Consider the following 27,644-nt stretch of genomic DNA (forward strand, 5'->3'; position numbering starts at 1 on the left):
TATACAAAACTCATTCGCATAAAATGATAAAACAAATCTTTTTTTTTTTTTTTAAAGCCTTCGGCTTTAACAGACAAATCCTGATCTCATTGCCCAGTACTTTACTATAACTAGAAAGCTCTAAGAAATGTTGTCAGGTTGTATACCTAGAATCCTGGATCATAAGGGAATCTCCAAAAAAGAAAAAAACCCAAACTAAACCAAACCAACAACAACAGAACAATGAATGGATGCTCACTGTGTCCAGAACTATTTGTCTCAACTCCCACTGTATTCCTCTCTGGCAGTCTGCTAAGGATAAGGGTCTCAAAGAGAAAATTCTGCAGGTCCTGGATGGTTTATATTCTCAAATCTCAAACTTAGTGTCCAAAGTTAGTTCCAAACTGACCTGTCTCCTGCGTTTCTCACCTCAGCTTGAGTTACCCCTCACCTCCCACGCTGCCAGACGCTTGGGATGTTTTAACTGTGTACTCCCCTCCTCTGTGACCATGCCTTCCTTTGTTCACACTACCATCATTTCCCAAACAACAGTCTATTACATCTCTGCCCTGCCTCCAACAGCCAGAAGTTCATTTTAACCATTTCAACCCTCCGATGACATGCCTCAAACAATACATCCATGGCCTCTGAACAAAACTTGATTTGGGGGTAGAGGCAATGGCTCAGGGAGTAAGGGCACTTGCTGGACAAGCATGAGGATCCATGTTTGAATCCCTGGCACTCATGTAAGAGCCAGGCATTGCCACACGGATCTGTAACCCCAGTGTTGGGGGATGGAGAGGGGCAGACCCCCCAGGAGTTCACTGGCAAGCCAGTCTAGCAGAAACAGTGGGCTAATTTCATTGACACACTGTCTCAAGGACGTAAGACAGAGTGACAGAGCAGGAGAACCAGTGTCCTCTGTGACCTCTGTTACACATGCGCCCGCATGCACACACACACACACACACACACACAGATTGGGGAGATAGATAGTTAAGCGCTTGCCTTCCAAGCAAGAGGATCTGAGTTTGATCCCCAAGATGAGAGGGGATTGGTTTGAACTAGCTTTCTATCAGCCTACTCCCAACTTGAGATTTTTTTTTGAGATTTATTTGTTTATTTATTGTATTATGTGTGTTTTGCCTGTATGTCTGTTTGTACACCGTGTGCATGCCTCCAAGCTATCCTTGGAGGTCAGTGAGAAGGTGGCTTTGGATCTTCTGGAACTAGACGCAAAGATGGTTGTGCTGGGACCCAAATTCTGGTCCTCTGTAAGAATATAATGCTGCCTTCGTTGGTTGGTTGGGTTTTGGTTTTGGTTTATTTGGGTGGGTTTTGTTGTTGTTGTTGTTTTGTTCTGTTTTTTGTTTTGTTTTTTGATCCAGGGTTTCTCTGGGTAGCTCCTGTCCTGGAACTTGCTCTGTAGAACAGGATGGCCTTGAACTCACAGCGATCCACTGCCTCTGCCTCCCACTGCTGGGATTAAAGACTTATGCCAGCAACGTCGAGCCTCCCACCGCACCTCCACCCCCAAGTACAGCTGTACGCTCTTGGTCCAAGAGCAGTAAGTACTCAGTGGCTCGGTTGCCTGTCCTTGCTTGGTGATAGAGGGACCTATTCCGTGGAGACGGGACCACTACCAGGCAGACGGGAGCTGGAATTAGCGTGTGCTCCTTCCGCGTAGCAATGCCCCTGCCTCATTCTCCCTTTTGTACGCACCTCCCCGCCCCCCCAAGCACTGATTTCCCATGAAAGGCGGAAACAACGTCTGTCATAAATAATACTGGACATTCAACAAATGTTTATAGCACCTTCTAAGCCAGGTGCTGTCCTGAACACTCGGGACACAATAATCAGACAGGGCCCTGCCCACGTGGCCACACACAGGAGCACGTAAGAAAGGAACATAATTGTCAAGCCCTGAGGGCTGCGGGGGTTGGGGAACCCAGGCAGGAGGCAGCATAGGCCTCCCTAATCTCTACTCCATTCACACTCAACCCCCAGCCACCTAAAGCCAGGCTAAAAGCCAGGTAAGGCCAAGTTGAAGACCACAGAACAGGCCCCGCCCACCGAGAAGTCCCGCCCTCAGGAGAAGGCTAGCCAATGAAGGGGAGAGGCCAGTTCCAGGGGCGGGACTAGTAACGGAAGGGGCGGGGCGTCGTTGCCAGGTGTCCCTCCTTCCTCTCCCGCCTCGCCTCTCCTCGCCTCGCCTCGCCTCGTGGGCTGTGGAGCTGACCAGAGCGTGGGCCCAGCCAGAGGTGAGCGAGGCCGCCACGCACAGGGGCATGCCTGGACCTTAGGGATTCATGGGCGCTGGGGCAGGGGTCCCCACGGTACTCACCACCTCACACGAAAAACCTTTAGTGCTAAACTCGCCACTTGCCTACGTCATCTGCCTCTCCTAACACCTCACCTTTCCTCTTAGTTCCTACACCCCCAAACCCTGACGCTTTCCGTCATATCCTCACCCTACAGCCTAAAATACCATCCTTCCGTCTCCTCCCACACTCCAGGCACTTGCCCTCAGTTCCATCTTACCACAGCAAAACTGGCTCCTGGATCTCCTCAAACACACCCTACCCTTCTCCCCTCAGCTTCCTCAACCCACACTGAAGAAGCCGCCCCTCATCTCACAAAGCTTTATCTCCCTCCCGTCATTTTCCTCAGTCTCAACCTTCCCTCAGCCCCTCAGCTTCCTCTCACTCCATACCCCTGATGCTACCCTCAATTCACCCCACATCTGTATCTCCCTCCCCTCAGCTTTCTCAGCCTACACCCCAGATGCCTCCTATCTCAACTCACACACACTCTTTTTGTTTTTCCAGGCAGGGGTGTGTGTGTGTAGCTCCAGCTGCCCTGGAACTTGCTCTGTAGACCAGGCTGGCCTCGAACCCACAGAGAGCCACTTGCCTCTATCTCCTGAGTGCTGGGATTAAAGGCCTGTACCACCACTGCCTGACTTCAACCTACACTCTTTTGTTGTTGTTTTCAAACCATACTACTTCACTGGTCCTTGGCAATCTCCACTATTTTTTTTTAACTTTTAAAAAAGATGATCTATTTGTTTATTTTTAAATTTTATGTACACTGATATTCTGCCTGCTTGTATATGTGAGGGCGTCAGATCTCCTGAAACTGGAGTTACAGACAATTGTGAGCTGCCATGTGGGTGCTGGGAATTGAACCCAGGTCCTTTGGAAAAACAGCCAGTGTTCTTCTCTTAACCACTGAGCCATCTCTCCAGCCCCTCAACCCACACTCTTCCTCTCTTCAGCTTTCTCACCCCACAGCCTAGATGCCTCTCCTGTCCCTTCACTCCACACTCTTATCCTCTCCTCAGAATCTTCAACCCACACCACACATCCTTATCCCTCTCCCCTCATCTCCTTATCCTTATCCTTTAATTCCTTTTTGCTTCCTCAACTCACACCCTAAATGCCTCCCCATTCATTGCCTCACTCCACTCTTTATCTCCCTTCTATCAGCTTTTCAACACATATTCTCATCCCCTTCCCTCAATCTCCTTGTTCCTCTAAGACTCTGGTCCAGTCTCCAAATCCTTGAGATCTCTTCATTCAGTCTCCTTACCCAATATCCAAAATCCTTTGCCCTTAAGCTTCTCATCTATAACCAAAGCCCCCAATCCTCACTCTGTTCACCATAAACTCCCTTAGCTTCTCTTCACATCTGTGGTGGTTTGAATAAGAATGGCCCCCATAGGCTCTTGTATTTGAGTGCTTGGTCACCAGAAAGTGGAACTCTTTGAAAGGATTAGAAGGATAGGGAGGTATGGCCTTGTTGAAGGAATTGTGCCACTGGGGGTGAGCTTTAAGGTTTCAAAAGCCCATGTCAAGCCTATGTGCTCTCTCTGCATATGGACCAGGATGTAGCTCTCAGACTACTCCAGACCCTGCCTCCATGCCACCATGTTTCCTACTATGATGATGATGGACAAAACCTCTGGAACTGTAAGGAAGCCCCCAATAAAATGATTCCTTTTATGAAAGTAGCCTTGGTCATAGGGTCTCTTCATAGCAATAGAACAGTGATTAGGAGAGAAGTTGGTACCAGAGAATGGGCATTGCTGTGACAGACCTGATCATGCTGTTTTTGTTGGAATGTGGACCTTGGAACTTTGGATTAGGAGCTTAATGGACCATACTAGTAGGAGCATAGAAGAGATGTAAAGAGATTTACATGCTGAGATGTAAATTCTGATGGCATAGCTCATGAAGTTTCAGAGGGGAAGCATTATTAGTGTCTGGCCTAGAGAGAATTCTTGTAATAGTTAGGCAAAAAATGTGGCTGATTTTTGTTCTAGTTCAAAAAAATCTGCCTGAAACTAAATTTAAGAGTTTTTGGACTAATGGTATTGACAGAGGAGATTTCAAGACGACTAATATTGACTATTCATGTGGTTATTAGTGATTGTTCTTAGGCAGTACTACAGTGAAAAGGAGCAAATGGGGCAAGGAAAAAAAAAATACAATGTGAGGAGAAAAGTAACACCGGGGAATATTTTGTTGGAGCCAAGTCCAGTGCTCAAAGAGATAAGTTTAAAGAAGAGGCTGAAAAAAAGATAAAGAAAAGATTAACTTTGGGGCTGGAGAGATGACTCAGCAGTTAAGAACACTGTCTGCTCTTCCAAAGGTCCTGAGTTCAATTCCCAACAACCATATGGCAGCTTATAACCATCTATAATGAGATCTGGTGCCCTCTTCTGGCATGCAAATGTACATGAAGACAGAGTACTCACATACATTAAATGAATAAACAAATAAACAAATCTTAAAAAAAAAAAAAGGTTAATGTCAAGAAAAGAAAAGCCTCATGCCAAATGCAATAAAGAGAGTAGTGACCTCAGGGCAAGAACTCACACAGCTAAGCTTCCAACTTATGAATGGAATTAAAGCAAACCATCAACAACAGAAGGCTGAGGCAAATGTAATTGAATGAGGAAGCCATGTTCCAGTCTGAGCAAATAGTAGAACTTGGCAGCCTAAGCCACATGGTTCTGGCTTTAGAATCAAGGATACAAGAAAGGGGTTGTGGAATGTCCCTCCCCAGCTAAGGAAAACTGATGAGGCCAGGTGTATGTCAGCTATGGAGGCCTAGAGAGGTCATTGCACAAAGCTGTGAAGGTGAAACCTGGATTGTGTTGAAGACCCCAAGGTGTTAAAGATGTCAGAGTTGTGAGATACCTGCCAGTGGGGGCCAGGGAATGGAAACTGGTGGTTTGAATAAGGATGGCCCCGTAGGCTCACATATTTTAATGCTTGATCACCAGGGAGTGGAACTCTTTGAAAGGATTTAGAAGGATTAGGAGGTGTGGCCTTGTTGGAGGAGGTATGGCCTTGTCAGAGGAAGTATGTCACTGAGGTGGGGCTTTGAGGTTTCAAAAGCCCATGCCAGGTCTAAGTTCTCTCTGCCTATGGATCCGGATGTAGCTCTCAGGTCCTGCTCCAGCACCTGCCTGTATGCTGCCATCTTCCATGCCATGATGATAACGGACTAAATCTCTGAAAGTGCAAGCAAACCCCAGTTAAATACTTTCTTTTATGAGTTGCCTTTTCATGGTGTCTCTTCACAGCAATAAAACAGTGACTAAGAGAACATCCTAAGTCCCCTCACCTCAGTTCTCTCAACCCACAGCCTAATCCTCTACTGCCAGCCACATCCTACATCCTAGGACTCTTCCTCAGAACCCTTCCCTCCCACCCCCGAAGTCTCTTCTCCCTAAACTCCAGACACCTTCCCTCAAGCTCTTCACACCCTAATCTCCTGACTTCAGCCTCCTCAGCCCTCACTCCAGGTGCCTCCTCTGACTCTCATACCCTTAGTCCTCTTCCCAAGGTCTCTTACCCCAGACCCTAAAATTTCTGCCATCATTCTCACTGTATAACCTAAGCCCCCTTTCCTCAGAATTTTTATCTTCTATCCCAAGACTCCTACCCTGGTCTCTCCAATCAATTCCCTGTCTTCTCTCACCCCACATCCTAAATCCTCTCCCTTCAGTCCCTACATTCCACATCACAGGCATTTCTCTCTCAGTCTCCTGTCCCCACAGACCCTGCTCCTCGCCACATTCTCTTCACTTTACACACCCCAAGTCCTGAAGTCTGTATACCCTAGACTTATCCCATATACGCCATGTCTCACTCTCACCAATCTCAATTCTAAGCCTGAGATAGTCCTTGCCCTCCTCAGCTCTCATACTCTCTCCCTGGATTACTTCCCAAATTCATCAGTTTCTGAGATCCAAAGTCATGTAACCGCAGCCACTAACCTTCTAGCTGCCTCTTGCTCTGTGCCCCAATTTACCTGCTCCTCTATTTATAGAAATATGCATTTTTGCCTCGTTTCCACCAATTATCTTGCCTTCCCTTAAACTTTTTTTTTCACTTGTTGCCTCAGTGTCCTTTACATTGTTCATCCACCACATGTATGTTATATACTCAGATGTGTTATAATACTTCACCCATTTTCTCTGTGTCATTCTAGGGTGAGGGACCTTCAGTCTTAGCAGTATTCATTATATTACTCTTGATTCTCTGTTGCATACCCAAACACCTACCTGGAGGAAGGCACGAGATTTGCCAAACATTTATCATTCTCTCCAAGCCAAGAAAGCCCACTGTTAGAGGTGGAAGGGGAAACCCTTTATATCACCATTGTGGAGAGTTGGAGAACATCAGCCTTGAATTCTCCCCTTGCCTTCCCACCTTGGTCTGACCCTGTCTTTCTCCATCCTTCCTTTCTTGCCTGCCCCAAGTTTTATAGATATATGATTTATTGTTGAATATAAATATTTGTTATTGATTTATTTTTTAGTTAACAGTGGTTATTTATAAACCAGCTGTATACCCAAATCACCACACAGAGGCAAGGATGTATTTAGTTAACCTAGAGCACAATGCTGGGCAATGATCACTCCATCCTAAACCTCCAAGTCCACATAGCTTCCTCCCATTCAGAATTTCCAACATTATACTTGCTTTTAGTCATATCTTACTTAGGTTTGATTCATCTCTCCTTGTGGTTCCAAGTCCTGTCCTGCCGATCTCTGTTCTCTGACTCCTCCCACTCCTTTCTCCTCCCCTCTGGACCAGGGTGTCCCACCCTATTCTCCCCATTGCACAGCATTGGCTGGTTGTTTTATTGAAAATACAGAGAACAAATGGTGGCATATTTACACAAACTTGAGACAGGTGATGCTTAGAATGAACATCACAATGCAATGTCTGGATTGAAACCAGATAGTGGGGTAGAGAAACCAGCATTTGAATGAACAAGGGTAAATTGTATACATTCCACAAGAACATTATACCAACAATGATCTTTTATTTTTATAAAACCAATCCCCACACCACTGGGCACTCTTTCTTCAGATTCTTTATCCCTTTCTGTTCAACCAGATTTTCTCACGAAGAGAAATGTGAAGACTTTTTAAATTATTTTTTTAAATCCTCACAAAAAATTTCCAACTCTATATTACTACTAGCTAAGTTACATTTTTCTTTATCTAAATCTGGGTACACTATCTGCTTTGCCAAGAATCAATTAATTCTCTCTCACACACACACAAACACACACACACACACACACACACACACACACACCTGATCTCATGTGTAGCTCTGGCGGTCCTGCTGTCCTGGAACTCTGGCCTTGAACTCACAGAGGTGTATCTGCCTCTGCCTCTGGAGTCCTATGATTAAAGATGTGTGGCCTATTAATTCTTTAGCTCATAGAAATATTGAGTATTGTTCTTTCAAGGTCTGTAAAGAATTGCATTGGAATTTTGATGGTAATTATATGGAATTCATAGATTGCTTTTGGTAGAATGCCAATTTTTACTATGGTAATCTTACCAATCCATGAGCATGGGAAATCTTTCCATCTTCTGATATATTCTTCTATTCTTTCTTCAAAGATTTGAAGTTCTTGTCATACAGGTCTTTCACTTCCTTGGTTAAAGTTACACCAAGATATTTTATATTATTTGTCCCTATTGTGAAGGGTGTTGTTTCCCTAATTTCTTTCTCAGCCTGTTTATTGTTTGTATAAAGGAGGGCTACTGACTTTTTTTTTTCCAGTTATTTTTGTATCCAGCCACTTTGCTGAAGGTGTTTATCAGCTGTAGGAGTTCCCTGGAAGAATTTTTGGGGGTCACTTGTATATACTATCATACCATCTGCAAATAGCAGTACTTTGACGTCTTCCTTTTTAAATTGTATCCTATAGGCGTTAGTTTTTTAAAAAATTCTTTTATTTACATTTCTTATATATTTTTTCTCCCCACTCCACCCCAGTCCCTTCCAACACCCCAACACCAGATAGGACAGAGAAAGGGTTAGTGGGAGAGGGGGCGCAGCAGTTTTTTCTTAGCTGCTTCCTGCTGTTTAGGTCGTCTGGTTCCTTGGAGCCAGTCCATTCCTCCTTTCAGTACATTTCCAACTTTTCGTTTCACAACAGCAACCAGAAGCAGCAAGGGAGAAGCAGGAGCAGCCTTATTCTTTCTCCCTCCACACTCTCTAGGCTCTGGCATTTATTCTTTCTCCAGAGTCCTCAGATTTAAACTGTCTTCAGCTGGCAACTTCATAGCCTGCACAAAACAAATAGTCTGCTGCTGTGGACCATCTGAATCAGTCCCACATCCCACACCTGGGACCAAAGCAAAAACATGTTCCTCTCCACAACAGTATCCCCTTGATCTTCCTTTAGTTCTCTTATTGCTCTAGCTGAAACTTCAAGTGCTATATTGAATAGATAATGAGAGAGTAGACAGCCTTGTCTAGTTCCTGATTTTCATGGGATTGCTTTGTTTCTCTCCATTTAATTTCATTTTGGCTATATTGCCTTTATTGTGTTTAGGTATGTGCCCTTGTATCCCTGAACTCTCTAAGACTTATCATGAAAGGCTGTTGGATTTTTGTCAAAGGCTTCTTCAGTATCTAATGAGATGATTATGTGGGGGTTTTTTTCCTTTCAGTTTGTCTATACGGTGGATTACACTGATAGATTTTCATGTGTTGAACCATCCATCTTTGAAAGTCTGGTAGAATTCTGCACTAAAACCATATTCTGCATAAAACCCTGGGCTTTTTTTTTTTTTTTTTTTTTGAGAGACTTTTTTTAAAAAATTCACTTTACATCCTGGTTGTAGTCCCCCCCCCCCGTTCTCTTCCTCCCTTCCCCCCCTTCCTTATTCCTCAGAAAAGGGGAACCACCTTTCCCATCCACCCCAACTCAATGTCAGGACTGAGTGCATCCTCTTCCCCATGGCCTGGCAAGACAGTCCCAGTAAGGGGAAGTGATCAAAACCTGGCAAGGAAGTCTATGTCATAATCAGTCTCTACTTGCCTTACTAGAGGACCTACATGAAGCCTAAGCTGCCCATCTGCTACATCTTTGTAAGGAGCCTAGGTCCAGTCCATTGCATTGTCCTTGGTTAATGCTTCAATGGTTGAGAATTGTAATGAGTGCTTCTATTTCCTTAGGGGTTATAGTTCTACTTAAATTGTTCACCTGATCTTGATTTAGCTTGGTAAATGGTATTTGTCAAGAAAATTGTCCATTTCACTTGATCTTGTGGCATACAGGTTTTTGAAGTAAGACCTAATGATTCTTTGGATTTCCTTAGTGTCTGTTGTTATGCCTCACCCTTTTCTTATCTGATTTTGTTAAGTTGAACATTCTCTTTCTGCCTTTTAGTTAATTTGGTTAGGAATTTTCTCGAAGAACCAACTCTTTGTTTCATTGATTCTTTGAATTCTCGTTGTTTCTATTTTATTGATTTCATCCCTGAATTTGATTATTCTCTACTGTCTATTCCTCTTGGGAGCGTTTGCTTCTTTTTTTAATTTTTTTAAATTTTATTTTTCTTTATTAATTACACTTTACTCACTTTGTATCCCCCCTGTGGTTCCCTCCTTCCTCCCATCCCAATCCCTTCCTTCCTCCACCCTCTGCATGCATGCCCCTCCCCAAGTCCACTGATAGGGGAGGACTTATTTTCCTTCCTTCTGTTCCTAGTCAGTTAGGTCTCATCAGGAGTGGCTGTGTTGTCTTCTTCTGTGGCCTGGTAATGCTGCTTCTCCTCAGGGGGAGGTAATTAAAGAGCAGGCCAGTCAGTTCATGTCAGAGACAGTCCCTGTTCCTATCACAATGGAACCCACTTGGATACTGAACTGCCATGGGCTACATCTGTGCAGGGGTCTTAGGTTATCTCCATGCGTAGTCCTTGGTTGGAATAGCAGTCTCAGGAAAGATCCCTGTGCTCAGATTTTTTGGTTCTGTTGCTCTCCTTACGGAGTTCCTGTCCTCTCCAGATCTTACTGTCCTGAGTGAGCTATCCCAGAAGCTGAGGGATGCACACGGTATATACTCACTCATATAGACATATAATATAGGATAAACCTACTAAAATCTGTACACCTAAAGAAACTAATCAAAAGGGAGGACTCCTGCTAAACTGCTCAATTCCTATCCAGAAAGGCAAAGAGGCTGGACATCAGAAGAAGGAGAAAAGAGGAAACAAGTCAGGAGCCTGACACAGAGGACCTCTGAAAAGCTCTGCCCTGCAGACTATCAATGTAGATACTGAGACTTATGGACAACCTTTGGGCAGAGTGCAGGGAATCTTAAGAAAGAAGTGGGAAACAGTAAGCTCTGTTTGCTTCTTTTTGTTCTAGGGCTTTCAGGTGAGCTGTTAAGTCACTTGTATGAAATTTCTTCCATTTCTTTATGAAGGCACTTGGTGCTATGAACTCTCCTCTTAGCACTGCTTTCATTGTGTCCCATAAGTTTGGGTATGTAGTACCTTCATTTTCATTGAATTCTAGAAAATCTTTATTCCTTTCTTTATTTCTTCTAGTAGGTCATGAGAGCCAGAGAGCTGGCCCTGCCCCTTACTGGCTGCAGCACTCAGGAGAATGGACCTGCACCACTCCTGGGCACCACAGTAGAGCTGGCCCTGGTGGTATGGGGACAAGTGTGCATGAGCTCTTTTGGTGTTACTATTTTTAGTAATTTCTTAGTGTTCCCTGAGTAGACTGTGATATATATACCAACATATATTTTTGTTAATATTTAATGAATTCTAGTAAAATGTGAGCCCTTGTTCAAATGCATGTTTACTCTAGAGAGTTATCACACTCATGTGTAATACCAACTCAAAACTTGACCAATGTACCATTTTTGAAAGCCCTCCAAATATTAAACTAATGAGGAAAGAGGAGAAAAAAGAGAGAAAATGTTCAACAGACTTGCCTATAGGCCAGTCTTATAGAGACATTTTCTCAGTTCAGAGTCCCTCTTTCCAAATGACTCTAACTTGTATCAAGGTGACATAAAACTAATACAACACAGAGGTGAGGATAAAATCCATTATTTTTTAGACACAAGAAGCATGAATTATTTAGCCCTCTTTCTCACCTAAGTTTAGTAAAATCGTTTCCATCTCACTATTCTGTCTAGTGTTTCACATATGGCATGCTGTGATGGTTAATTTCCATTGTCAACGTGATTGAATTAAGGAACACATAGGACATTAATGAGGCAGACCTTAGGGTATTTTTGTGAGAGTGTTTCTAAAATGGTTTGCCTGAAGAAGGAAGACCATCCTGAATGGTAGCGCTATCCCGTGGGCTGGAGTCTGAGACAAAATAAAATGAGAAAAAGAGGAAAGCTTGTTGAGCACTACCATTCTCTCGACTCTGCGTCCTGGTCAGCGCTGCAGACCAAACTCCCACCACCACGCCTTTCCCAACCCCTGAACCGTGAGCCCAAATTAACACTTCCAAATGAAAACTTAAAAATTAATAAAATACAAAAAAAAATCCTCCTTAGTTGCTTTTTGTCAAGTATCGTGTCACAGTGATGAGCAAAGTAACTAAAACACATGCCTAATGCTTAATTTGATAAACTTGAGTGACAACTATTTGCCAGTGTATCTCCCCAACAGAGAAGCCATAATTTCCATTTTAAATAAGAAATTCAAATATAAAGAACTTAGATAACTTTTCCAGGTCTCAGTCGACCACCTAATCAGTAGAGCCTAGATTACAACCAAGGCTTTCTGCTTAGACAGAATCTCAAATTGCTTACTACAGCCCCACTCATGTTTCATCAAAAATTTATTGAACACTGGTAGGATATTGTGTGAGCACAGACTATAAGGCATAGTTCTTAGCAATGTGTGCACTTGCTCCTGAACTTGGACAACTTAGTTAACTTCTCTGAGCCTTGTTTTCCTCATCTGTAAGTAGAGATAATAAAAACACTTCCTTCTTAGGGTTATTATAAAGATTAAAGTGCTTAGACTTTCAGCTTTGGCTGGAAGTAGGCACAAAGTCTGTGGTATTACAAAAGAGTGGGAATGATGTTTGGAGTTGGCTGCTGGGAAGTAGAAGAAAGGACTTAGAAAAAGATCTTTGGTTTGTTTGTTTGTTTGTTTGTTTGTTTTTATCAAACTGATTTCTTTGATGGAATGGCAATATGCTGGCTTTTTGGTCCCAAGTTTCTGTAATACCACTTGCTGTTAGTCTCTCAACTTTACCATTATTTACTATTGTAGTATATATTGAAGTATAGTGTCTATAAAGGATATAGCTAAATAGATATTGCTTAATATCAGCTTTAATACCTTTAAAGGCACTATTTAAGCAGTGAAAAGACAATTAGAATATTTACATTGGAATTTCTTTTTGTGGAAAGAATGTGGAACCGTTTGACACTTTGGGCTAGAAAAGCTATTGAATGATGTAAGCAGAGCTTAATGGGCCATTTTTGTGCTTGGAAGAGAAATGCAGGCAGTGGAGGCCCAGCTCAGATAGTTCAGCTGGGAACAAGAATTCTTAGGAACTAGAATAGTGACCAATTGTGCGAATATTCATTCTGCTCATGTCTTGAGGTCCTGTGTAAAGTTGGATTTGAAGATAATTAACTGGTTTATTCAGCAGATAAAAATTCAAAGCAAGGTGGTGTTTAGGCTGGTGCTGCAGAAGCATTTGTAACAGAGAGAGCTCTGCAGTAAGACAATAGGAAGTGTTCCTTGAGGTCAATACAGAGGCTGATATAGCTGTGGTCCAAGGAGGCCAGGGTATATCAGAAGCTAGCAACAGAACTGGGCAGTGTTGTAAACATGGTTCCATGTGGCCCTGGTTTTGAAAGCATGATAGATGCAAAATTCAGATGATTGTGAAGAATAGCTGAAACCAGGTACCATGTGGCAAGGTCAGAGACCCTATGAAAAGGCCCTAAAAGTCACTGAATGAAGCTGTGGTGATGAAGCTTTAGTTGCATTGGAGAGACTGGGATATTGAAGATGCCAGAACAGATTTTTGTAGCTACCCAGACAACAGAATTATTCTCTTCCATTTTGTTTTTTTTTCCTTTTTAATTAAATTTTTATTTTTTATATTAATTACAGCTTATTCACTTTGTATCCCAGCTGTAGCCCCCTCCCAACCCCACCCTCCCTCCCTCTTCTTTTTTTTTAAGATTTACTTCTTTTATTATGTAAACCATATTTTGCGTGCATGTACACCTGAACACCAAAAGAGGACACCAGATCTCATTATAGATGGTTGTGAGCCATCATGTGGTTGCTGGGACTTGAACTCTGGAAGACAAGCAGTTCTCTTAACCTCTGAGCCATTTCTCCAGCTCTCTTCCATTTTGTATTCCTTTGGTTCTTACAAGAGAACCATAAAGATTTTAACTTTATCATCTTGTGGTTTTAGCCATGGATCACCCTTCGTCATTAATCATGATTTTAAGTCATATCCAAAGTTTGTTCAGTTAGTTGGGTACAACTCAGAGTTGGGTAAGAATAGGAGTTACCAGAGCTACACTGAAATTCTTCAAACTATATTTAAAAAGATGGTTGTCTTTTTAGTATGTATAATGCTGAGAGCCGTGCACCTGGGGCCTTCACTGAGCTACATCCATCCCCTGCCCAAGAAGATTGTGTTTCATCCTGAAAGAAAGAGGAAGTTCTTGAGGAGTTTCAGTGGTACAATATTTCCACATCATAAGAAAAAAAAATCACACTGTAAAATGGGCTGGACAAGATGAAACTGCAGGAGGAAAGTCATTCATAGACTATAGAAATTGTCCAGGTGAAAGGTGAGAGCCTGCACCATTAGTTCCAAATGCTGTTTCTTCAGCCGTATCTCTTTCCTTGCCTTCAGGTCTACACATTCAGCTGCCTCTTTAAGGCTCAGCTAAAAGTCTGCCTGATAGACATTTTATATATGTGTGTGCTTAAAACAAGGCTCTTGGTTCAGCTTCTAATCTGCTCCCCTCCCAGTTCCCCATTTCACATATCAGTACCATCACCCATCTTATCAAGATTACATCATTTCTTTCTGTCATTTGTCTCTGCAAACCTAGTTTCATCATACCCTCTGCCTGTTTTGCTGGAGGGCTCTCATCTTATGGATGTATGCTGGACTCATCTACTGCTTGTCATCTCACTATTATTATCATTTCAGGCTGTGAGCTCCACAAAGGGAAAAGCTTAGTTTGCCAGAGGCCTCCAAGCACTGTACTGTTCTGAACCATGAATGTTCTATGAGCAGATAAGATTGGTGGCTTCCGTATGACTTTCTACTTCTGACTGGAGCTGTTTGATCCATAGTGATGCCATCCATTTGCTTAAAAGATGAAAGAAGATTAGGTTGAGACGGGAAAATAATAAATTAGTGCACACTGTTGCATTTGACGTGTTTAGGGAACATCCTAAGGAGAAATATAGCAGGCAGGTGTACGTACAGACCTGGGGTTTAAAAACACTGTCCAAAGGCCAGGCAGTTCTGACATTTTAATCCCACCACTTGGGGAGGCAGAGGCAGGTGAATCCCTGAGTTTGAGGCCAGCCTGCTCTACAGAGTGAGTTCTAGGGCAGCCAGGGCTATGCAGAGAAACCCTGTCTCAAAAAACAACAAGCACCATCTGAATCTTCAACATAAACAGGACAGTGAAGCACTGGGCATCACCATTGTGTCTGTTTTGTGCCAAGAGAAAAGACTGAGAAGCCCTCACCGACATCTCAAAGCCAGTAAAGGAGAGTGCCCGAAGAAAGCAAGGAAGGAGCAGTCAAAATTTATGAGAGATCTCAATTAAATACCAACAGGAGGATTTTGAGCAGGAGAAAATGGCTGGCTCGTAGGTGCTAAAGAGAGGTTAAGGACAGAGGTGCCATGGGTATGCCTTTTACGACTTTTGAGACCAGTTTCGTTAAGAAGCAGAGAAAGATATCAGATTACCAGAACATAAAGAGGTAGGAACTCTGGGACAGGTCAGTGTATGCAGCTTGGCTATAAACAGGGAGTAACCTTACAATAAAGGTTCAAGGAGGGTGTTCTAGACATTTTTTTTTATCACTCAGTCTCAGCCCACTGCTATGAACCCCACCTGTTTTTAGCAAATTGTCTTACTTACAAAAATAGGCCAACAGAAAAGTTGGTTTCCTTTCCCCCATGAGGAATGGCCTTATATTTCAGAAGTGACACGTTTATAGATCCCAAAATCAAATCTGCCTCATGCCTGTCAGAGGCCTTCTGCTCTATTCCCATAATTTCACCCTTATCTTGGTGTGGTGTCCTATACTTGTGATTCCAGCTCTTCAGAAGTGGAGTCAGGAGTATCAGGAGCTCAAGGTTGTTTACATAGCAAGTTCAAGGTCAGGCTGGGCCACGAAAGACCATATCTTTCATAACAAAACTTCCCTTTTAACTGTTTGAGGATGGCAGACACTGACCAAAAGCAACTTGGGAGGAAAGGGCTTATTTCATCATACAAATTACACTCTATAACGAAGGGAAGCCAGAACAGACACTTAAGCAGAAACCTAGAACCAGAAACTTAAGCAGAGGCCATGAAGGAATACTATTTACTGGCTTGCTCAGCTACCTTTCTTATACAGTGCAGGTCCACCTGCTTAGGAATGCCATCACCCACAGTGGGCTAGGCCCTCCTATATAAATTAGCAACCGAAAAATGCCCCACTGGGGCTGGAAACATGGCTCAGCAATTAAAAGCACCTTGCTGCTCCTGCACAGGACCTGGATTTAGTTTCCACCAGCCACATAGTGGCTAACAATTGTTCATAAAGCCAGTTGCAGGGATTCAGTGCCCTCTTCTGGCCTCATATATACATACCCAAGACAAACAGACAGACACATCCACATAATTTAAAATTAAATCTTTAGCCAGGCACAGTGGCACACGCCAGTAATTCCAGTACTCTCAGAGACAAAGACAGGTGGATCTCTGCAAGTTAGAGGCCAGCCTGGTCTACAAAGCGAGCTCAGGACAGCCAAGGCTACACAGAGAAACCACGTCTTATTAAAATAAATAAAAATAAATAATAAGTCTTTAGGACTAGGGATATGGCCCAGCAGTTACAAGCACTGGCTGTACTTCTAGGAGACCTGGATTCAGCCAAACTCCAGGACCCACAAAGCAGCTCACAAGAAGCACAGGTGTACAGGCAAGCAAAACACCCATACACACAAAAACAAAAACAAATCTTTAGAATAGTATTAAATTAAATAAGTCTTTTTAAGGAAAGACAAAAAAGAAGGAAAGAAGGCGGGCAGGAGAAATGAATCAACAGACAAGAGCACTGGCTGCTCTTCCAGAGGGCCTGAGTCCAATTCCCAGCAACCACATGGCAGCTCATAACCATCTCTAATGGAATCTGATTTCCTCTTGTGGTTTTCATTAAAACAGAACACTCAGATATATAAAAATAAGTAAATAAATCAAGAGAGAGATTTTCCCACAGGCCAATCCAATGGAGGCAATTCCTCAGTTGAGATTTCATCTTTCCAGATGTATCAAGTTGACAACTGAAGCTAACTATGACACATAATAAGGGTCAAAGACAGAAAAGGACAATTAACATGTGCTATAGTTTGTGGATACTTCCACACATTTTTGTCTGACCTTCACAGAATCTCAAGGGCATAAGTGGTGGTGTCCTACCCTTGAGAAACAGGGAGACGGTTGTTTAAGGATGCTGCATCTGTGAGCTGTGGAGTGAGAACTAAACGGTAGGATGTCCTATGCAGCTTCTTTTTGTTTCCTGCCTAGATGGCTGATTCTGATCCTGGCGAAAGAAACTATGATAACGTGCTGAAAATGCTGTCCGACCTGAATAAGGACCTGGAAAAGCTATTGGAAGAGATGGAAAAAATCTCAGGTAGGATGTCTTTCCAAACAGGGTGCCTTCCCCTTCATCAGTTGCTCCATCGTTCCCTAAACCTATGAACTTGTATCAAGTGCCTTCTCTAACAAGGGCTTCCCTAACATCCTTCCAACTCTTATAGCTTGTAACTATTACAACACAAAATTTGGCAGTTACAGTGACGTGACTGACTTTGGGTTATCTTGTGATTATTTCTCATAGGATTAATCTAACTTCTACCGTTGGACTGTTATCTTCTTGAGGGCAGAAATAGAGGCACATAATTGGCATAGCGTCACATATGCAGCACATGGCAGGCACAGGTCATTATTGCACTAGTGAACAGAAGTTGAACAGTCTTTCAGTGAGTTATTTAAGTAGAAAGGTTTGGAATGATCATGAAACAAGAAACGGGAGGCACAGTACTGTGGGATAAAACATCAACAGGATGGGTGCATTTCTTCATTCTTGAGAAAGAATATTATTTTGTTATCTTATCAACATGTTTCCATGAAGCAGTAGTAGCAAAAAATCATAACTCGATATGTTTTTTATTCAAAATATATATAATTCTAGAGGCATGTGGATCTCTGAGTTCTAGGCCAGCCTTGTCTACAAGGTGAGTTCCAGGATACCCTGGGCTACACAGAGAAATCCTGTCTCAAAACAAAGCAAAAGACTTTAACAATATATATAATTCTTATAATCCGTGAGCCCTGATTTTGCTACAGAAAGGGGGCTGCTTTACAGGGCATAAGGCAAATATATTTTATTCACATGAAAGCAATTTTAGAGCAAGCAAGATGGCTATGAATATGTAAAGGCACTTGTAGCTGAGCCTGACAACCTGAGTTCAATCCCTGCTGCAGATTGTCGACCTCTGACCTCCACACATGCACTATGACACATGGGCATGTGCACACCAACACACACGCAGGACCCTGCATGCACACAATACACGTAAACTTGTGCGGGCTCACACGTGCACATAAACACAAGATTCATTTTGAAAACTTAATCCGAAAAGCTATACAACTCCAATCTAATTGTTTGTCTTTTTGTTGGATAGGACTATCATGCCATTTTAATGATAGAAACTGAGCCAGGCAGTGGTGGCAGATGCCTTTAATCCCAGCACTAGGAGGCAGAGGCAGAGGCAGGTGTATCTCTGTGAGTTCAAGGAGAGCCTGGTCTACAGAGCAAGTTCTAGGACAGGAGCTACACAGAGAAACCCTGTCTCTAAAAAAACCAACCAAACAAACAAAAGAATAAAATTTTAATAGAAACCATTCCTTTCCTGAAAGTGGGTAAGACATGTTACTATAATTTAAAAATATGAATTAAGATGAAAATACTTACATTTTATATAAAATGGCAGACACTAATAATGTATGGTTAGGCTGGGGAGGGTGCTAAGAAGGAGCAGAAGCTGCCCCGAAGAGCCAGTGAGGCTTTGAGGAAAGCCTTAGAGGAGTTGTGCTGTAGACAGGAGTGGCAGGCGCTCAAATGGAGATGAAGAGCACTCAGAAGACACAGCTGAGGCAAGGGTGAGGGCTCATCAGTGTGCCAAGTTCCTGAGATCTAGCCAAAGAGAGGCAAGACTGAGAAGACAAGAACCAGAAGCAAACCAAGGACGTTTACCATTCTCCACTTCAAGGTTCCAAGCCGTTTCCCCTTTTCTCGCTGGTTTATCACAGCAAAGAAACCATAAGACAGAAACTCTAACCCAAACAGCACCACCAACTGGGGACAAACTATTCAAATGCCCCATATTAGAAGACATTTCTCACTCAAACTACCAACAAATGTTTACACAAAGTGTCTAATTTGAGGAGTAAGATAGTCTTTTTAAAGTTTTACTTATTCATTAGCCATCTCTTGAGAGTATATTATCGATATATAAGCAACTACAAATTAGTTTTAAATTTTTAATTTTATTTTGGGTTTTATTTTTTTATTGTTTTGTTTTGTTTTGTTTTGTTTTAAGAGAATGTCTCACTATGTAGCCCAAACAGCTGGCTTGGAACTTGATTCATAGACAAGGCTGGCTTCAAACTTAGAAAGAGCTGCCTGCCTCCCAAGTGCTGGGATCAAAGGCATGCATTGCCATCCCCAGCATTTTTTTTTTAATTTATTTACACAGGATGCATTTTTCTTGAACCATCTCCCCTAGTCCCCAGGTCCTAACCCCCATGAAGAGGGGAAAGGACCTCACTATGTATCTTAGTCTAGCCCCAAATTCACTATGTAGACTAGGCTGACGTCCAACTCACAGAGATTTGCATGCCTCTGCTTTCCGAGTGCTGGGACTAAAGGTGTGCCCCCACACCAGGCCACCATGAAGTTCTTACGTCTTCTAAGATAGCTTAGCTACTCTGTTGTAGAATAGGTCAGGTTTTGAAAGAGTAAAGTGTCCAAGCTGCTGCTGACATTGGTGTTGTCCTCAACATCGCTACCATTCAGAAGTTTCTCCTCCTCAGGCTTCTTCTTTATTTTATGGTTTTTGAGTTTTCCTCACATGCTTGCTCTTCCAGGAGAGTAACAGATTCTTTAACAAATTCGTTAAAGATTTATTTTCCAGGACTGGGGTTGAATCCAGGGTTTTGACATGTGAAGCAAGTGCTATAGCCCATGCTCCTTTACACCCACACATTAGCATGTTTTGTTTGTTCGGGTTCATTTGAGAAGTCTCACTCTTCAGCTCAGGCTGGCCTGGCAACCCTCCTGCCTTCTCCTCCCAAGTTCTGGGATTACAGGCATGAAGCACCACACCTGGCTGAAAAGGTGATAGTATTGTAACAGGAAATATTTCCATTCTAGAGAGGTGACACTTCAGATTGTTGAGATGCTCATTAAGGTGTCTCTGCTTTGCACTATTGTCTAGATTTTTTCTTTTGGTTTGTTTGATTGTTTGGGACAGGATCTCTCTATGCAGTGTTATACTGAGGAAAAAATCATTTCCACAACTGATTAAAGAAAGCTATATTTAGAAGTGCGTGAGGGACTGGTCAGGTGACTGTCTCCCTCTGAGTTGGAGTTTCAGAAAGCAGCCTCTCACTGGCTTTTGGGGTCTGTTTTATGGGGAAGGGTTAGGGTTGGTAGAAAACATCAGAAGGGTTGGGGATTCAGGACTCAAGGCTGCCTGTGAGGAAATAAGCGTCAGAATACATCCTGTGGAAGGGGAATATATCATGGGTGTTCAGGAGTTTAGCAAGGTGAAAGGGTGGGTATTGATCATGGGGTTACCAGTTCAGAGTAGGCTGAACAACATGGTTTGCAGGATATAGTAGGCTTAGGAAACAGAAGCTTTTTCTTGTAAGACATGGAAAGTTAATAACACAGTACAACAATGTGGTGCCTGTTTGAATTTCACAGAAGCTCTGGTTGTCCTAGAACTTACAGTGCCGACCAGCCTGACCCCCCCCCCCCCCCCCGCCTCTACCTCCCAGGCACTGGGATTAAAGGCATGAGGCACCACCATGGCTTCTTCATATTTTTCCATGCACACACTTCCGTGGTTTTGTTCCTATTAGAAGTAGATACATTTCTACTTTATCTGCTAACTAATACTAGACCACAAGAAGATTGCACAAGTCTGGCTGTTTAGTATTCTTCTGTGTTATTGATAGTGATAATAACCAGCTTCTGTTTATTATGTACCACATTGATGTCTTTTCCATGGGCCCTAAATACATTATCTCATACACTTATAACAATGTTAGGGGGATATATATCATTATTATCCCCATTTATGGATGAGGCAACCTGGTGGTAGAATGTGACTACCCCGTGTTGAATGCCCTGGGTTCATTCCCCAGCACTAACTCACATCTTCTCACTGCCCCCCCCCCAGAAAAGAAAAAACATAGAATAGTGTAGCTAAATTCTAATAAATAGCTCTCTAAGTTCTTTGGCAATTCTGGAATCAGTGCACTCAAGGAACTGTAAACTCTTGCTAATTATCTCTTCAAAATCATCACAGCTTTCCTGCTCACTGTCCTTTTTTAAAACTACCCCCAATGGTTTAGGGTTCTGTTATATAAGCATCATATTCTTGGCACCCACATGAGTACCTGCTATCTCTAGCTGCACTAAGAGGCTGGTAGCCAGAAGTATTTGTTATGGCCCAACTTTAGAAGGTAATAAATCTGAACTTGGCATATCTTTATAGTTCTGGCTATGTCTCTCCTAAGATCAGTCCCAACACCAGCCATGGCTTCAGTCTCTGAACATTTGACTGGGTACTGGAAAATCTGCTTCCAAACTCAGGTAGTTGATGACAGGAGATTTTTGTTTCCCCTTTCTTTCTCTTCCTTTTCTTCTTTTCTTTTGATGGTGGTGGTGCTGGAGCCTTGGGAATAGTAGGCAAGTTGTCTCCCCATGAGCTACGGGAGACTTTTCTGCGTGGCCTCTTTTTAGAGCTGGTCTTAACTTTGCCTGCCATTTCTCTGTCACAACACGTACTGTTTACTTCCTTCTTTTTTAAATTTTTTTATATTATTACAGTTTATTCACTTTGTATCTCAGTTGTATCCCTCTCTGTCATTCTCTCCCAACCCCTACTCCCTCCCTCATCTTCTCCCATGCCCCTCTCCAAGTCCACTGATAGGGGTGGTCCTCCTTCCCTTCCATCTGACCCTAGCCTATCAGATCTCATCAGGACTGGCTGCATTGTCTTCCTCTGTGGCCTGGTAAGGCTGTTTCCCCACCAGGGGGAGGTGATCAAAGAGCCAGCCACTGAGTTCATGTCAGAGACAGTCCCTGTTCCCCTTACTAGGGAACCCACCTGGGTACTGAGCTGCCATGGGCTACATTTGTGCAGTGGTTCTAGGTTATCTCCATGCATGGTCCTTGGTTGGAGTATCAGTATCAGAAAAGACCTCTGTGCCCAGATTTCTTGGTTCTATTGCTCTCCTTGTGGAGCTCCTGTCCCCTCTAGGTCTTTCTATCTCCCCCTTCTTTCATAAGATTCCCTGCGCTCTGCTCAAAGTTTGGCTATAATCCTCAGCTTCAGCATCTGCTTTGATACCCTGCAGGATAGTCTTTCATAGGCCCTCTGTGGTAGGCTCCTGTCCTGTTTCCTGTTTTCTCCCTCTTCCGATGTCTGTCCCATTTGCCTTTCTGAGTGAGGATTGATCATCTTACCCAGGATCCTCTTTCTTGCTTAGCTTCTTTAGGTGTACAGATTTTAGTATGTTTATCCTATATTATATGTCTAATATCCACTTATAAGTGAATATATACCATGTTTACTTCCTTCTTGGCATGTTTCATAGTCTCTAATGACTTGTATGCTGGTGATCTGTCTTCTCCCACTGCAACTTATCATGGACACTTCAGGAAAACACATGTGTCTGCTCTATACCCTTCTGTATAGTACCAGAGCTGCCTTAGCAAATGGTAGCACAGAGTGGCAATCAGTAAACGGTAAATGCATCAAAACCCCAAAAGACATATTTATGAAGTAGGATGTGGTAACACATACCTGTAATTCCAGCACTGGGAGGTAGGGGTGAGAGGCAAGAGGAGTTCAAGGTCATCCTCAGCTACATAGCAAGATTAAGGCTTACCTGAACTACATGAGACCCTTCCTTTATAGGATAAAACAAGAAAGACATATTTCTGGAGACTCTTCTGGTTAGTTCTTCCTATTCTATTCCTAAAATATTTCCCTTGGACCAGAAGACAAGAGGGCTATGCAAATGATAGAGTGCCTTGCTGTCTTACTGATTTGTCTTTCCTTATAGTGCTTTTATCCATACTGCCAGCTATCCTGTTGTTCTCCATTTGGCAGAGGCCTGGAACAGTGCTTCCAGATGGAGAACGGAATCAGAGGTCCCAGATCTCAGGAACACCTAGAACACTTTAGGGTGAGGCCCATGTGCTAGGCTAGGGTGTGGAAAGAATTTTCCATGGAGTGTTAAAATTAATTAGCTCTTTTAGAATGAGATTGCCAGTGGCAATGGAAGCTCAGGTGTTCCAAAGCCTCTAGCAATATCAAAGTGCTATAGCTCCTTTGTTAAGCTGCTATGCAGCACATGGCTGGCTGACAGACAGACTGGCAGTCAAGCCCTGGGATGGTCCAGAAGCTGGGGTAGTCAGTCAGGCTTCAGCCAGCCTGGCTGGAAGCAAGCCCCAGGAGTTCAGTGTAGAATCTCCAGGGAGGAGGAGAGCCCTCCTTCCCCCGGATTAAATGAGAAATCTCAGTCGCCATGGTAGAAGGCTGATGGTATCCCACATTGTACAACACCCTGCACCTTTACTTGAAATCAGGGATTTATAAACCTTGGGCGGTGGAAGGGGTTTCGAGGGTGAATGTATTTGGTTGACCTGGGTCAAGGATGCCAAGGATGCTTGATTTACATGTAGTGGTACAGTGTCTCATTTTACATTTATTAGCAGGGTGGGGTATTTCCAGGAATTCCCAGATGCTTGCTAAGGAGGTTTTCTTATCAGGAAAGGGTCTGGCCTGTAATCTTCCTTGAGGGCTATGTGATACTTCTTAAAAGATCTGAGGTTACCAGATCAGGTAGAGAGAGAACCCTGCTGAGAAAATGGAGTCCACCATCTTAGACCAAGTGTGAGGCTATCCGGAAATGTCAGACTTCAACCGCATCCAACAGAGTTCCACACTAACCTTTACCTGTGATTCTAACTAACTGCAGGCATGAGGCCTCCCTATCTTTAAAATACAGATGTTGTCAAAGTCATTTGCAGCTACAGAATACTCTTCTTCCTTGACTCTGATTGCAAATAAATTTATTTTATGTGTATGGATGTCCTGCCTGCCTGCCTGCATGTATGACTTGCACTATGTTTACAGTGCTCAAAGAGGCCAAAAAGAGGGTCAGATCAACCACCTGAGACTGGAGTTATAGACAGTTCTGAATGGTCATGTGAGTGCTGGGAATGAAACCCCTGTCCTCTGGAAAAGCAGCAATGCCTTAACCACTGAACTATCCCTTCAGCCCCTAGAATATTCTTCATAAAGGAACCTCTTTGGGAATTTTTCTTTTAAGATAGAATTCTTGTTTCACTTTGTTTTTGTTGATTTTTTTATTCTGGAGGTTTTTACTCTTCCCACATTAGGAATCAAACCAAAGCTTCATGCATGCTCTGGAGGGGGGGTGGTTTGAATGAAAATGGCTCCCATAGGCCCATAAATTTAAATACTTGGTCCCCAGTTAATGGAGCTGCTGGGGAAGGATTAAGGGGTGTGGCCTTGTTGGAGGAGGTGTGTCACGCCAGGTGGAGTCTCACTCTCTGTCTCTGCCTGCAATTTATGGATCAGATGTAAGCTCTCAGCTACTTCTCCAGCTCCATACCTGCCTGCCTGCTGCCAAATGCCTAGCCATGATGGTCATGGATTCACCCTCTGATACTGTAAGCAAGCCCCCAATTAAATGATTCCTTTTACTTTTATAAGTTGCCTAGATCAGCCAGCCACAGTGGCACACACCTATAATCCCAGCATTCTGGAAGGCAGAGACAGGCAGATCTCTGTGAGTTTGAGGCCAGTCTGGTCTACAAAGTGAGTCCAGAACAGACAAGGTTACAGAGAGACCCTGTCTTGAAAAACACAAAGCAAACAAAAAAAGTTAGTTGCCTTGGTCATGGTGTCTCTTCAGAGCAATGGAAGTGACTAAGATAGAGGGCTTTACCACTCAGCTCCAAAACAGAAGTGGGTTGTTTTGGTTTGTTTCTCTGTGTAGCCTTGGCTGTCCTGGAACTCACTCTGTAGACTAGGCCTGCCTCTGTCTCGTAAGTGCTGGGATCAAAGGGCATGTGCTACCACACCTGACTTCAGGGGTGTTGTAAAAGAATTTTCTATCTCTGCATTGGCCTAGTAGGAAACTCAGAGGAGTTAGAATACAGTGTTGTGGGGTACTGTGGGAGATTCATTTCTTTGAGCTACTTTTATCCCCTGATATTATTTTCTTTCATACCTTAAAGTCTTTGAGTATGTAAATTACTTATTTTATAATAAAAGTTTCTGATTTTAAGCGGTTCTCCTCATCCTGGTATCCAGTTTCATTGCTTACAATTCTGCCTTCCACCAAGTACTGAGTATGAACATAATCCAGCCATGTCCTTTGACAGTCATCACAAGGGTCATCTTTCTTCCAGTTCCTGATAAAATTCTTCATTTCTTTCAGAGCTCTCATCAGAATGGCTTTACCATCTGCAGATCCCTGAGCATTCTGTCGAGCATTACATATATTCTCTGTGAAGCCACAGGGTTTCTCTCTAAATTCTTTTCTTCCTGATACAGGATTACTCTTAAAGCTCCATTCATGATATGCTGTATCAGGCACTTCTATTATAAACTTCAACCTCCCCACCACCACCAAAGCTGCTCCCATACTTTCAGGTGTTTGCGAGAGCAACGCTCACCTTGTTGGTACCAGTTTCTCACTAATCATCTGCAGATACTACAACAAATGGCCACAAGCAAGGTAGCTTTAGAAATAAACATTTATTTATCATGGTCCTAGAATCTGGGAAACCCAAAATGAAGGTGCCAGCAGGTTATCTGGTGAGAGTTCTCTTCCATGCTTGTCTAGTCATCCACTTTCTTCTTTTTCCTCGCATGGTCAGTTGCAAGTGCTCTGTCTCTTTTATAAAGACTGTAACCCCATGAGTCATGAGGACTCTATCCTTATTACTGCACACTTCTCAGCAGCCCATCACCCATACCATTAACTTGGAACCATATTTCAGTACATAAATGGAGAGGTATGCATGCATTCAGTCCATATCATGTGCTAAGAGGTTCATAAATATCGGCTTGGTTCTCACAGGAAGATAGTCTCTTTTGTAAATGAGGAGACCTAATTAACAGATTTACACCTTGTTCAAGTTCGCATAGCCAGCAAGTAGAGAGACTGGCAGCAGACTCTGCTCTGGCTTCCAGATCCATGTGCCATCTGCTACCCGGGGTCTGGAAAGTGTGGTCCGCAGACCCTTTGTGCTAGAATGATCTCAATCTGCTGGCCAAAAGCTCTGTGTGTTGTGGAATGGACCAGTGGTCTACACTGTAGGAAGTGTCCCAAGTGCTACTCCTGATCCAAACACTAAAGACTCCCTGTGCTAGTGATAGAGTCATGTGCACCCTATTAAGACCCTGCAGGTACGTTTTCTAGGAGTTTTTCCATAACTAAATATACATTTCTCTCTATTACTTCAAGTCTGTGAAGTTGTTCGCATATACATACACACGCACAGTTCTCACTAAGCATTTTCCTATACTCTCATTGGTTAATTTTCTTACTGATATAATTCTCCAACATAGCCAGTATTTTTACCCTGCTAGAAGAACTTTAAGGGGACATGTATGCTGTGCTCAGTTGTCATGCGGAGGGGCAGACCATGTTCTGTAAACTTCTAGAGGGAAGAGCCATCCCAGAAGTGGGTGCTGCACACACTTCCACTGAGCCTGCCCAAGGACTGTGTGTTCCCTTAGAGCCCCAGTAGAGTCTGCCTTCAGGTTGTTCTGAGAAAAGGCAGAGATGCCTGCCCGTGTGATGGTGAACACTCTACGATGCCTAACAAAGAGGCAGCCAAACTTTTCCAGGAGAAGCACCTCTGCCCTGGACCCCTGGCGTCAGGGGCCGGTAGATAGGTGTCTCAGATCACTGAGCATGAGAAAACATATAAATTGGGTCTTGCGGGTCTGGAATTGGTTGGCTTTCCTGAGCATGTAAGCTTGGGTGAAAAAATGACTTCCTAGGAGTCACCTGGAACCATTAGCTGTGAACCACATACAAGTAAGGATCGTGTTCTGCTCTGATTTTCCTCCCATTCTGTATCAGACCGCCTTCCAGCTTGTTACTGTCATCGGCTTAAACACTGAGAGGTTAAGACATCTAGAATATCAGCAGTTGTCATTATTGCTACTGTAGAGAGTTTTGTAGGGTTATAGCGCCCTGGAAGCTTTCTCTCTTTGGGATACTCAGGATACTCCCCCAGGGTCTGGCCCCCGAAGCTGAGGAGAGTGCCCCCACCCCTCAAGCACCAGCACCTGTCGCCTGACTGAGCCTGTTTGATTGTTGTAGTGCAGGCAACCTGGATGGCCTATGACATGGTGGTCATGCGTACCAACCCCACACTAGCAGAGTCCATGCGCCGGCTGGAGGATGCCTTCCTCAACTGCAAAGAGGAGATGGAGAAGAACTGGCAAGAGCTACTCACCGAGACCAAGCGCAAGCAGTGAGCCCCCACCTGTCACCAGCCTGAGGGTCCTGAGCTAAGGGCCTGGGTCCAGAGGCCCAGATGTGTAGCTGTGTGCACGGTACTTGTTTCTCAATAAACTTATTTTCAAGCAAACCCAAGGAGCGCTTTCTGTCTTGCACTGTGAGTGACCCAGCTTCATAGCAGACTTGTAAGCAAAGAGACAAATGTGTGAGGAAGATGCTTTCAGGGCCAAACACCTGTTGGTATCTGTTGCACTAAGCACAGAATAAAA

General features: G+C 43.4%; 1 protein-coding gene across 1 annotated transcript; it reads left to right on the forward strand.

The window, feature by feature from the left end:
- Positions 1 to 2,180: 2,180 nt before the first annotated feature.
- On the forward strand, positions 2,181 to 27,461 carry Syce3 (synaptonemal complex central element protein 3). The gene is made up of 3 exons (XM_055626793.1): positions 2,181 to 2,240; positions 17,086 to 17,194; positions 27,235 to 27,461. Exons 2-3 carry the CDS (start codon positions 17,086 to 17,088, stop codon positions 27,390 to 27,392), a joined length of 267 nt encoding a protein of 88 aa, XP_055482768.1. The 5' UTR covers positions 2,181 to 2,240; the 3' UTR covers positions 27,393 to 27,461.
- The last annotated feature ends 183 nt before the right edge of the window (positions 27,462 to 27,644 follow it).

This window comes from Psammomys obesus, unplaced genomic scaffold, assembly GCF_907164565.1.
Source record: "Psammomys obesus unplaced genomic scaffold, mPsaObe1.curated_primary_1811, whole genome shotgun sequence".
NCBI classification, from domain to species: domain Eukaryota; kingdom Metazoa; phylum Chordata; class Mammalia; order Rodentia; family Muridae; genus Psammomys; species Psammomys obesus.

Bases quoted from the DNA above. Each gene is read 5' to 3' on its own strand.
- Syce3 (XM_055626793.1), top strand. From the start codon at position 17,086: ATGGCTGATTCTGATCCTGGCGAAAGAAACTATGATAACGTGCTGAAA. The intron at 17,195-27,234 runs GTAGGATGTCTT...TGATTGTTGTAG, and splicing joins AGAGATGGAAAAAATCTCAG to TGCAGGCAACCTGGATGGCC.